The sequence below is a fragment of the Rhinolophus sinicus genome, linkage group LG01 (assembly GCF_036562045.2).
Source record: "Rhinolophus sinicus isolate RSC01 linkage group LG01, ASM3656204v1, whole genome shotgun sequence".
Classification (NCBI taxonomy): domain Eukaryota; kingdom Metazoa; phylum Chordata; class Mammalia; order Chiroptera; family Rhinolophidae; genus Rhinolophus; species Rhinolophus sinicus.
In genome coordinates, this window is record NC_133751.1 from 152,205,445 (window position 1) to 152,218,575 (window position 13,131).

General features: G+C 35.6%; 1 protein-coding gene across 2 annotated transcripts in view; it reads left to right on the plus strand.

Annotated features, from left to right (window-relative positions):
- Positions 1-13,131, plus strand: part of CSRNP3 (cysteine and serine rich nuclear protein 3) — a 192,821-nt gene that overhangs the window by 36,607 nt on the left and 143,083 nt on the right. The window contains exon 3 of one of the 2 annotated variants that reach the window (XM_019727331.2): positions 6,986-7,074. The exons of the other annotated variant lie outside the window; for it this stretch is intronic. Coding sequence (XP_019582890.2) covers positions 7,062-7,074 — 13 coding nt within the window. The 5' untranslated portion in view covers positions 6,986-7,061. The remainder of the gene's footprint in view (positions 1-6,985; positions 7,075-13,131) is intronic. 2 annotated transcript variants of the gene reach the window in all.

Here is a 13,131-nt window from a genome sequence, read left to right on the forward strand (position 1 = left end):
ACTATTTTGACAAATACAGATAGATTATTCCTTACATTTCTTTTTCTCTGGTGTTTTCTCATGATTCGACTGGGGTTATGGATCTGGGTGGAGGATACTACAGAAGTGAAGTATACTTTTTATTTAATCATATCAGAGAGTTAATGATATCAGCATGATGTATCACTGGTGATATTGTTAGTCATTTGATTAACATGGTGTCTGCTAGGGTTCTCCACTGTAACATTACTATTTTTATTTTACCATAATCTGTTCTTTGGAAGCAACTTACTAAATACAGCTCACACTTAAGGTGGGGGTGGGGATCAAGCTCCACTTCTTGAAGTAGGGAGGGTATCTGCATATGTTTGGAATTCTTTTGTAAGGAAGCTTTGTTCCTTATCTCTTATTTATTTATTCAGTCTTTATTTATGTCAATATAGACTCATAAATATTCATTTTTATTCTTTGGGTTATAATCTAATAATATCATTAATTTTTATTGCTTAAATTATTCCAACTTTAACCATTGAGAGTTTTTTCGGGTAGGTTCTGTGTCCTTTTGCTGTGCCTCTTTTTTTTTCTTTCCTTACTTCCCATCACTATAAGATGCTGCAGGTTCATCTTGTATCTATCCTGCTGCAATTCTTGAGAAATAAACCATTTCTCAAGGAGCTAGGACTTTAGTACGAGTCACTCGGTAAATAATGATACCATTTACTGAAATGGGAAAGACTGAGGTAAAGGAGAAAATCTGGACTATGGTTTTTCTTTCTTTCATTTTTGTTATTATTTTACAAGTTAAGTTTGTAAAGCCTATTAGCTATTCAAGTGGAGCTATAGAGTAAAGTAGGCAGAGGATATAAGAATCTCAAACTCAGAGATGAGATTTGGGAGTCATACATAAATGGTGGTATTTAAAGACATAGGATCTGCTTTCCCAGGAAAGACTTAGATAAGAGAAGGAGTGTCAGTCCACTAAAGGATATAGAGGTCGGTAAGAATGGGAGAAATCAGGCAAGGGGATTGAGAAAGGGCAGCAAATGAGGTAGACGAGCCTACCTCATGCATGGTGTCCTAGAAGCCAAGTAAAGAAATGTTTCAAGTAAATGAAAGTGATTGAGTCAAAGTCTCTTGAGATATTAAGAAAGATCAGGACTAAAAATTTACCATTGGATTTGGCAATATCCAAGTTCACAGCTGACTTTGATATTACTATTTCAGTGGAACTGTAAAAATGAATTTTGGAGAGTTCAATACAGAATTTTATCTGAGGAATGGAGAATGCCCTCTTTTGGGGATTTGCTATAAAATAGAATGGAGAAATAAGGTGTTAGTGAGATGGGGAACTGATGTAAAGGAATTTTTTTTTTTTAAGTTGGGAGATATTACAACATATTTGCAGATAGATAGAAATTGTCTAGTAAAATGGAGAAAAAATGACAATGCAGAAGAGAAAGGGGATAATTGAAGTAGCAAAAACCTAAAATTGGCGAAAGGAAATGGAAACTGAGGCTTAAAAGAAGGGGTTGACCTTAGGTGGGAGAAGCAACAACTTCTCCATTATAACAGGGTTGAAGGCTGATTATATGGGTACAGATATCAAGGATGTACAGGATATAGTGATGAGAAGAGGAAATTGAACCATGCTTCTTCCAATTTTCTTAGAAGCAATATCATAAAGAGACAAGATGGGAAAAATGTTGAAGAATTGTAAAGGAATATAGGTGACTGACTCTTTTCATGGAATTAGAGTTGAACAAGAATTAATATGGAAAATGTGATAAGATTGTCAGGCACTACTGGGGACTCTCTTGAAGTCTTTATCATGTATCAATAGTTATGCCAGTAATGCAATATTCTACATTTCTCTAGTTAATAATCATCTGTTCAGCTACTAGGGGCAGGCTCATAGTAGGACGACAGGTGAACTTACTTAGGTGATTTTTTATTTTCTAATTTTTTTGTCACATTGATTTGAAGAAGAGAGAGAAAGGCCTTGTGAGTGTATACGAGATCGTATGCAAGGGAGTGACTACCATGATTAATGATGGACCCTAAATTGGGTAAGTGGGGCAGTGTGAACCTGAATGGGGTGAGTGAAAAGTATGTAGAAGTCAAGAAGCTTTTTTACTGGTGAAGTATATGATCTAAGCAATTGGGAGACTCTTGTTGTAAATGTTCTTTTAAGGCTTCCCTGTACCTTGCTGATACTGTGTCCATGCGATGGTAGAACCTGAAACACCTCTTCAATGCCTTTTATGATAATCTATCCAGTCAGGTTTGCACCTCTTCTTGGTGCAGTCTTGCTAATGTACAGTATTTTGGGACATTATCTACTTCATGTCTTTAATTTTTTTAACTAATGTTTCACTTATATTCTGTTACAATTCATGCAAATTCCCAGTACTTACGGTTATATGTTTTCCCATGACTTTACACAGAGATCTAACTGAACAATTTTAGAGAACTGTCTGCATACATTCAAACACAGCTGATTGAGTAGAAGAACCCAGTGGGGACTATCTGATATATAAATAGCCTAACTAGGACTGATTTAATTTGTTTCAATAACTTGTCCACTTTACTGAAATAGAATGACTAAGTACTATTATCACTTTAGAAACTTTTTTGATCATGTGATATTGATTATTACACTTCAGCACATGTTAGGAAAAAATGGAAATTTATGTTTTATTGTTTGTTAAATGAGTGGATGAAGGGTTCTGTATATTTTGATAACTGCACTTCAGCATGTGAGTGAAGGTACAGAATTGAAGTGGAACTGTTACTTACAAAATAATTCTAAGTGGAATCGATGTGACTGTCAGTGAGGTTTTAGTCTCTTAAAAAATAGGGTCAAACTTTACATGGCAGATTGATCTTTCCTGTTAGATTTCTTTGCTCTAGGCTCTTTGCTGCTACAGTCAGGGAGCTGTCCTTCAGAATGAATGATGCTTTTGCTTGTTGCAGGCATATTAACTATGCAATACGATAGTTTGCGTCGCAATTGCAAATGCAATTAAACTATTGAACTTATAAGTCTTATTATCACCTTAGAAACACTGAGCAGGAAATTCACATTTCTTCACTTGTGCTCCTTGACGGGTATGACCCAGACTTCCAGACATGCAGAAGTGGTCAGCTTAGAGGTCTCAAATTCTGTGATTCTGGGAGAAAAAAGTTTATTCTTGAAACCCCAGCATTTGCAAAAAATATATTTTTTAAAAGACAGGAACACAATAAGAGTAGTATTTTAAACAAGTTGTATTTCCTTATAGCTAATCATTGAATCGTCCATTAAAAATAACAAGCTGATGTTATAGCTCAGTGATGGCTACCCTTGAGATGTGACCTTCAGGGACCTCAGTGAAGTCTAGCATGGCTATTGGTTAAAACACGCCAACAAGAACTTTGTACCTAAATGACCTTCTAAAGGTGCCCTTTAGACAACACGGTGAAAAACATGAGCTGGTGCCTTGCCCCTTGCCCCTCCGAATAGATGGATTTGTAGGATGAATTGCAGTAATGTCCATGGGAAACTGGGAAACCAAGGGGCCTGGGTCAAGGAGAGGTGGTGTTCACCTTTCCCTCTAGGCCTGAAATACTGCAGGAATTTTTTCTTTTTTTTCTTTTAAGATTTAATTGGGGAAGGGGAACAGGACTTTTATTGGGGAACAGTATGTACTTCCAGGACTTTTTTCCAAGTCAAGTTGTTGTCCTTTCAACCTTAGTTGTGGAGGGTGCAGCTCAGCTCTAGGTCCAGTTGCCATTGCTAGTTGCAGGGGGCGCAGTCCACCATCCCATGCGGGAGTCAAGGAATAGAACTGGCAACCTTGTGGTTGAGAGGACGCACTCCAACCAACTGAGCCATCTGGGAGCTCAGCGGCAGCTCAGCTCAAGGTGCCATGTTCAATTTTAGTTGCAGGGGCGGAGCCCACCATTCCTTGCAGGACTCGAGGAATTGAACTGGCAACCTTGTGGTTGAGAGCCCACTGGCCCATGTGGGAATCGAACCGGCAGCCTTCAGAGTTAGGAGCATGGAGCTCTAACAGCCTGAGCCAACGGACCGGCCCAGGAATTTTTAAAGTTAAAAAAAAAAAAAAGAACTATTTCTAAGGGAATTTCTCAGTTGAACCCCAGGTATCAGAAAAGACCAGATATGAACCCATAAGTGTTAAGTGCACATTTTTAAATGATAATTTAAGTTCATGTATGTTTTATTTTTCATAAAACTCATAATCAGAAATGGGTACTCTTTAGATGAGCACAAAAAAAGATGTGTGAGGACAAATGGCTTTACATTTACATTAGTATACATGTTCTGAGTCTTTTATAAATTTCACCCTCCTTGAATATTTTGCAGAGTACCTTGGATGGGTATATTTATCTGCAAGTCAGTCCCAGATGTCACTTGTCACTGCTAAGGCCACCGATAGGAATGGGATCCCATTCAAGAAGTGGTATAACAGGCTCTGCTGGGAATATTCAACTCATAGACATAGGTTACCAGGAAAATGGCAGTTCCCACAGATCTTGTGTAGACCACCACTGATGTGCCCAGAGGGCCTGCCGGAAGAATAGCAGCCCCTAGATCTTCCTGAGGTACAATATCTAGGGATTACTCCTCCGCAGAGTTGCCTGGGTCCCAGACTGAGTGCTGTTGATGTGTAGATCTTAGCACCACAACTCTTTACATGCTTTCTTTCATATGTGTGCACACACACTTTCTCACAGTCTCACACACCAATGTCTCCAAGTCACATCCACACAATCAAGGTGCTGAATTGGAATGGTCTCTTCTAGCATCTACTACTGTACATTGTGCCTTAAACTGACAGTGGTCCCCATATCCCCAACACTTGGAACTATGTGTTGACTGTGACTTGTTCTTCCAGAATTCTTCCTTTGTGATGGACTCTCTCCTGAGGCTGGGCTGGCCTCAGTTAGTTGTCTATCAAACATATTTTTATGTCTGTGACTTTCAAACAGTTTGAGTCTCTCTTTTATATTGCCCAGGGGTCCTTTGCTTCTTTATAAATTACAGGTTCATTGCAGGTATGTAAATTTAGATCACTAGATTTCTTAATACTTTTGCTTCTCTCAATAGGCTACCTTAAATACCTAAAGAAAGACTTATTTATTTGGTTGTAAAATATAATTATGTTTTAAATTTAATTTCAACCACTGGTAGTCAAAAAAATCTTAAGTTCTTCTTTTAGATTTAGCTACATGTCTCAAATATATAGTAGTCAGTTTTCTTATTTGTAAAATAGGGAGACTGAACTAGATAGCAGTTTCCCACTTTTTTATAGCAGCAAATATGTATTTTTAGGATAAAACTTTAAATGATAGCTCAACAGGTAAAAATGACATTTAAATAATATGTAATTAATTTTCATTAACAAGAAAATTTGACTTGAGATTATAAATGACACTTATAGACATATTCAATGTAGCATGTAATTTATTTTTAGTATTTTGTTTTAATTGCAAATACTTTTTTTAAAGTTTGTATTTAATGGACACATTATAAGCAGGTAGAGATCTGTTAGCAGGCTTGCTTGTTGATTTTTAATTGCTTGACTTGCAATCTCAGGATATATATCATTAACAGTGGAGGCAGAAAAAGTTGTATTCTGAAATATTTCTCAAAGTGAATGCAACAGGTGGTGCAAGTTATTGCTTCAGTTCTCTTTAGTTTGTCATCATTTGAGTGTAATGTTCTGAACAGAATTTTAAGATATTTAAAATTATACTTAAAATTGAATTTGAATAAATCTTTCAAAAATCTCTCAAGTTCTTGTACTGAATCTGGGTTTCTCTGGAACCAAACTGAACTCAGTAATCTCTATTAGTTCTATAATTCCAACCACAATTTGAAAACACTGTGCTACTGTTGTACTACAGATATTGTAGTTTGTTCTAATTTCGTGTATCCAGACATATCCGTGAAGATACACATACAGTTTAAAGGGACACAGAGGCTCCTGGAAACATAGTCTTCCTCAGACAATTTTATTTTTCTTAAAGATTTTTGATATTTTAAGCTTGCTTGAACAACATCAGCATAAGTTGCTTGCTCAGGCTATTTCTTCATTGAAGTAACCCATTTATCGTATTTCTATATTAGCTATTGTTGTCTATGATCAGTGAGACATAGTTGATTTCTGCCTATTGTAGAAACACAATAAATGAACCATACTTTACAAGTTTCTTGACCTTATTTTTTAAGAAATTTTTTACACTTGTATGTGGACATACTGACTTACCTTAACATATTAGAATGGAAAGTTCATTAATTCTTTTTAAAAAGTGATTATATACATATTATTCTGAGGAAATAAAAGTGTGTAATTACTACCAGAATTTCATCACCTCTTTAAATGATTGCACTAATCATTTTGAATAATGGCACTATAATTTTAAAAAACAAGATTTTTCTTAAATCATGTTTATTTTATAGAATTTTTTTGTTTAATTTTTTTAAGTCTAAGTTATCTTAGCACCAGAATGTATTAATGTTTGAGTTACTTTTAGGATTAAATACTTCCCTTTAAGCAAATGAAAAAATGCAATAAATATTCATTGTGATTTTCAACACTATTTAGCTATAACATTTTGGTAAATTTTCCTGGATTTTTGTGTGTTTTAAAAATACAAATCTATCTCCTGGAGACTACAAAGTTACTTACATCTAACTCAATGATGATTAATAAGATGGAAGGCCTTTAACTTGTTCATAGAAATATTTGATTAACAGGTAAATAAATGCATGAAAGTGTGTATCGATGATTAGATGTTTACTACGTTCTTCTAAAATGGATATTTTTTCTGCTCTAAATTATGTACAATATGATCATTCAGTTTGATATTTAATGCCTTACCTACATGTCAAGCTACCTATTGATTTTCCTCTAGGTCATTGTGTTTACACTTTGTAATTAGCTTTACTCTTTGAAAATATAATCTTATATACATATTGAAACAAATTTTCTTTTTAAAGGAAAAAATAAGAAGATGTCAACAGACTAAAAAGATGTTTTCAGAGGCATAGAGTCTTCAGGAATATACTGGAGTTCATGAGGTCTCAAGGTTAGCAGTTTATACATTATTTTCATGCTTTACAGATCTGAGATACAACTGTAACTGTTCCAAGTTGTTACTGCTAATGTGTAATTAGATAATAAGAATAATGTTCTTACTTAAAATATATATTTTTAACAAAATCTCTTCAAAATTAAAAAAAATAATAATTTATACCATAAATGTATTATTTGGTTCAACTGGAGATCGTTAAAATATTGTTTTAGTAGAAAACCAAATTATAATATGCTTCACTTTTTTAAAGAGTAGCCCTGTTACCATAAAAATAAATACATATTAGGCATCCCTATAACATTTTATTTATGATTTGTTAAGGAATGTACAACTATTTAGCACAGTTTTCATTGTTTTTTTTTTTTTTTTTTTTTGTATCTTTGGTTACAATATACACACATGTACATACATAATTTAGAAAAAAAAAGCTAACCAGCAATCCTTCTAAAATTCTTTGACTCCCATTCCTTGACCCAGCAATCATACTTCTGGGTACTTATCTGAAGAAATCCAAAACAATAATTTGAAAAGATGTATGATCCCTATGTTCATTGCAGCATTATTTACAATAGCCAAGATATGGAAGCAACCTAAGTGCCCATCAATAGGTGATTGGATAAAGATGTGGTAGATATATACAATGGAATATTATTCAGCCATCAAAAACAATGAAATTGTGCCATTTGTGACTACATGGAAGGACGTAGAGGGTATTGTGCTAAGTGAAATAAGTCAGACAAAGACAAATATCATATGATCTCACCTATATGTGGAATCTAAAAAACAAAATGAATAAAAAAACAAAAGAGAAATAAATATAGATATGTAAATAAACTGATAGTTGCCAGGTGGCAGCAAGTGTTACTGGGCTGGGTGAAAAAGATTATGAGATTAGTAAGTACAAAATGACAGTTACAAAATAGTCATGGGGATGTGAAGTACAAGATAGGCAATATAGTCAATAATATTGTGATAACTATGAATGGTGTCAGATGGGTACTAGACTTACGTATCAGGGGAATCATTTTGTAAGTTATATAAATGTCTAACTTACTATACTGTAGACCTAAAACTAATATAAATGTCTAACTTACTATACTGTAGACCTAAAACTAATATAATATTGAATGTCAACTGTACTTGAAAAAAGTAATAAGTAAAAGCAACTGGAAAAAAATAAGAAAAATATTTTTTAAAAAATGCAGCAATGTTTTTGCCTTAGAGCAAATTAATTCTAGTGGGTAGAAACACATAAGCCATAAAAACAAAGCAAATTATGTATTATGTTAAATAGTGATACTGCTATAAAGTAAAGAAAATGGGAAAAGGAATATACAGTATACGGAGCGATGGAATTTTAAAATAACCCTAACAATTTAGTACTGCATAATTTACACAAAAGAAATAAATACCACTTTTGCCCACATCGTGCCAACTAAAAACAAGTGTGATGAAATACAACACCTGCTGGTAAGTTTTCTAAATCATCATTTGCTAAGGTAAATGTTGTTAATTTATATATATATATATATATATATATATATACTAATATGCGTCTGCCTTGATTTTGCCAGAAAGAAAAGACATAATTTTTAAGTGATAACACATTTATTACACACACATATTGTCAAAATGTTTGCAATAAAGAAATATACAATGAAATATGGATTAATCCATTCACTTACTAAAAGGGTAAAGACTGTATTTATCTGTGTATGGGAGGGCCAATTCATTTTTTCAAATTGAATAAATACTATAAATTTTAAGTAGTTGACGATCACTATGACAATACATATAGATGATACATGGTGCTAGAAGTCTCTCTCTCTCTATATTTTTTTTAATCATTCCTACTTTTAGGAGAACACTGAATACTGGGACTGAAGATTGAGGAGAATTATTTAAATACTACCTCATTCACATGATACGCTAATTTTTTACAGGACATATGTCTTCTTTTGTATATTTGACTTATTAGATTTGGAAATGAAATCAATCTATTTTTGATTATTAAAAAATGAGTTATCAGGTTTCTTTTGATGATAATCAGATTGGAATTTTTCTATTAAATGTTAGGTGCTGAGCACAGGAATCTGGAGGTGTTTATGGCCCAGATAACACTGTCCATCTAAACTATATAGATGAACCCATCACATAAATTGACATTATCTTAAAAGTCATTCAGTCTTGACATTAGTGGATAGAATTGAAAGGTTTAGCCAATTTTGTTTCAGAGATAGTAGTTAAATCAGTTCTTTTCATTGTTAATAAGTCAATGTGAAAGGAATATCTAGCCATCCAAATAAACAAAATTTGGATTAGGAGTTCTTAAAACCTATTAAATATTGCAACTCCTTCAGTCTTCCAAAAGGCAGGTATTATAAACAACACATCATCTAAAGGAAATACATGTCTGGTATTAGAGTAGTAAAAGAAGTTCAAAGTAAAGGGCATCATTGTTAGAGGGTCTATCTTAAGTAAGCCAAAGCAGAGGGTATTTATTACATGTTGTATTGTAGCCAGAAGAAATGGTCAGCTCTATGACGTTGACCAAAAAAAACAGGCAACTGGTATTGTCTGTTTTGGGAAAAACCAAACGAAAAGAATGAGACATATAGTGGGGTTGGTGGAATGTTCTGGGGAAAAAAAGATGACTTCTCATATCATGTCACTGTGTCAGAGATAGGTTCCTTCCAAACCAGTATTAACCTTTGTTGCATTCATCTGGAAACTTCGAAGTTAAGAACTAGAAACTCTTAAGAGTAACTGAAACGTGACTTTTCAAAAGCAAGTAGAAAATTGCGTATGCTTTCTCTTAAATGTCCTTGCTTTCCTCCTCCTTATGTATGCTTTACAAAAGCTAAACCCAGGAATCCTATGCAAATTTGTACCACAAACCCGTTTCTCCAGGGACTCTGCCAAATAACGACTCTTCCATCCTCTCACCAACCACCACCCACAGATACACATGTTTCAGTCTCACATATCCTGGCATGCCTGTGCTGTAGGTGGTTCCTCCTGCTGCACCTTTTTTCAATGGTTCTCCAGAAAATTTCCTACCATTCTCCTTCTTCTCTCATTCTTATAATTTATATAATCCAGTTTTCTCAGGCTGAGCACTGTTGACATTTTCATCAGATGATTCTTTGTTGTGGTGGCTGTCCTGTGCATTGCAGGATGTTTAGCAGCATCCCTGGCACTAGATGCCAATAGTATTCCACCCCGCAGTTGTAAAAACCAAAAATGTCTCCAGACATTGCCCAACGTCCCCTTGGGACAAAATTATCACAAGATGAGAACCACTGATTGATTATACCCTCACCTCTGCAACCTCATTAAACGTCCACTCCCTATCAACTACAAAACCTAACCACCTTACAGCATCTTGTTCTCAATTAGAACTCAACTGAGACACTTTAAATTTCAATCTCCCTTGTTAAAGTGGAACTCACCTCTGTTGGACCATCTGTGTGTTTTAGTTTCCTTTTATCTGCTTTTACTTGACCTTGTATCTAAAATGGTCTTACAAAATAATGAGTGAATGTAAAATAAGAAAAAAATTAGGGAAAAGGAAAAATAAGGTAAAAACTTAAGATTAAGTCAGGAGTGATGTTAGGTTACAAATGAAATTAAACCCTTTTTCCTCTCACTTTTTTTTATTTTTATCCAAATTCCATGATACCTGGATCTTTCCACATTCTCCAAGTCTTGCTTGAAATTATAGCTTGTATACCAGCAGCTTACCTTCCATTCTACAGATTGTCCTTTCTTACACCATATATGCAACCTTGAATCCAAATATAGTGACTATTCTCTTTTCTTACCTCCAGGCACATGAGTGCTACAGGAGCAAATTATACCACTGCAGATGCGTGGTTTTCTGAGTTAGCTGTTCAGTAGCTTTCACTAATCCTTTTTCTCTGTGGTCAGCCTCTGTTCCAAAGGTTTCTCACCCCACTTAAACCATACAATCTCTCCCCATCGCTCTCAGTGCACCTGCTATTTTAACAAGAAAATTGAGGTCATTCTATGGAAACTACCTGTGTATCTTTGCATTTCCCTCCAGTATCAAACTGCTACATCTATCAACATTCTTACCTTTTTTCCCTTTAACTTAAAGAATCAAGAATCCTTCCTGCTACTGCACGCAAAGCCAGTGTTTGAGATTTTTCCCTATCACTGATGCTGAGAGGCTTTTGCCATTAGTTCCTTCCTTTTTGTCCTTTATCTTCAATTTCTTCATCTTTGCTGGCCCCTTTCCTTCAACCTATACACATTCTTCAAGCTGCTGTCCAAAGAAGTGAATCAACAAACAAAAACAAACCGAGCTTTCTTCACAAGATTACACCTCCGCTACCATTCAATCTCTCTCCTCCCCAGTTCATTCAAGCTCTCCATAGAAGCAGTCTGCAAGCATTATCTCCAGTTTCTAAGATGCAGTCACTCCTGAGTACAGCGCTATCTGATTTCTAACCCCATTTAATGGAGCATGCTCTCTCTAAAGGTACTGATGACCTGCAGCCCTTTATCTTGCCTGGCTCTCTCCAGGGGTATTTGACACTGTTAACTTCATTTTTCTTCTTTCACACTCCCTGGGCTGTTGTGACATCCGTCCCTCTTGGCTTACCTCACACCTTGTGCATCCTTTTGTGAAGGCCCCTTTCACAGGCTCATCTTTCTCTGTTCTTTCACAGAGTCACGAATCACAAATTCAAATATGGATAGGTGGCCATAGACAATATAAGTCAGTCAAGTCAGCCCATTGAAAACAATAAATGCTCTAGCAGCCAAACAAACATGCCCACAAAAGTTCTTTTTTTTTAAAATTTTTTATTGGGGAATAGTGTGCTTCTCCAGGGCCCATCAGCTCCAAGTCGTCCTTCAATGTAATTGTGGAGGGTGCAGCTCAGCTCCAAGTCCAGTCACTGTTTTCAATCTTTTAGTTGCAGGGGGCACAGCCCACCATCCCATGCGGGAATTGAACTGTCAACCTTGTTGTTAAGAACTCATGCTCTAACCAACTGAGCCATCCGGCCACCCCTCCAGAAGCTCAGTGGCAGCTCATTGTCTTCAAATCTAGTTGTGGAGGGCGCAGCTCACTGGCCCATGTGGGAATCGAACCTGCAACCCTGTTGCTCACACTCTAACCTGAGCCATCAGGCCACCCCCACCCCCCACAAAAGTTCTTGATATTTTGCTTTTGCTCAAATGACTTCCTAGAGACATTTCAGCTTATTCTCCTGCTCTTCTTCATCAAACAAAGCCACGCTTATGACTTCACTATTAACATAGATGGCAATGATTCCAACCCTCTTCTTTGATTAAGCTACAGAATTGCATATTATGATATAAAATTGAGAAGAAGGTACAGAGATTTCCCATATATTCCCCACCCCCACACATGCATAGCTTGCCCCATTATCAGTATCCCCTACCAGAGTGGTACACTTGTTACAATTCATGAACCTACATGGACACATCATAACCACTCAAAGTCCATGGTTTACCTTAAAGCCCACTCTTAGTGTTATACATTGTATGGATTTGGACAAATGTATAAAGACATGTATCCATCACTGTACTGTTATACAGAGTATTTTCATTACGCTAAAAATTCTTCCCTCCACATTGTCATCCCTTATCTCCACACCCTAACCCCTGGCAACCACTGCTCTTTTTACTGTCTCCATAGTTTTGCCTTTTCCAGAAGGTTTTATAGTTAGAATCTTAACAGTGTGTAGTGTTCTCAGATTGGCTTCTTTCACTTAGTAATGTGCATTTAAGGTTCCTCCATGTCTTTTTGTGGCTTGATAGCCCATTTCTTTTTAGTGTTGAAAATATTCCGTTGTCTGGATGTACCAAACTTGATCCATTCACTACCAAAGAACATCGTTGTCAGTTATGAATAAAGCTTCTAGAAACATTTATGTGCAGATTTTTGCACAGACATAAGTTTTACCTCATTTGGGTAAATACCAAGGAGTGCAATTGCTAAGTCATATGTTAAAAGTGAGTATATTTGGTTTTATAAGAAACCACCCAACTGCCACA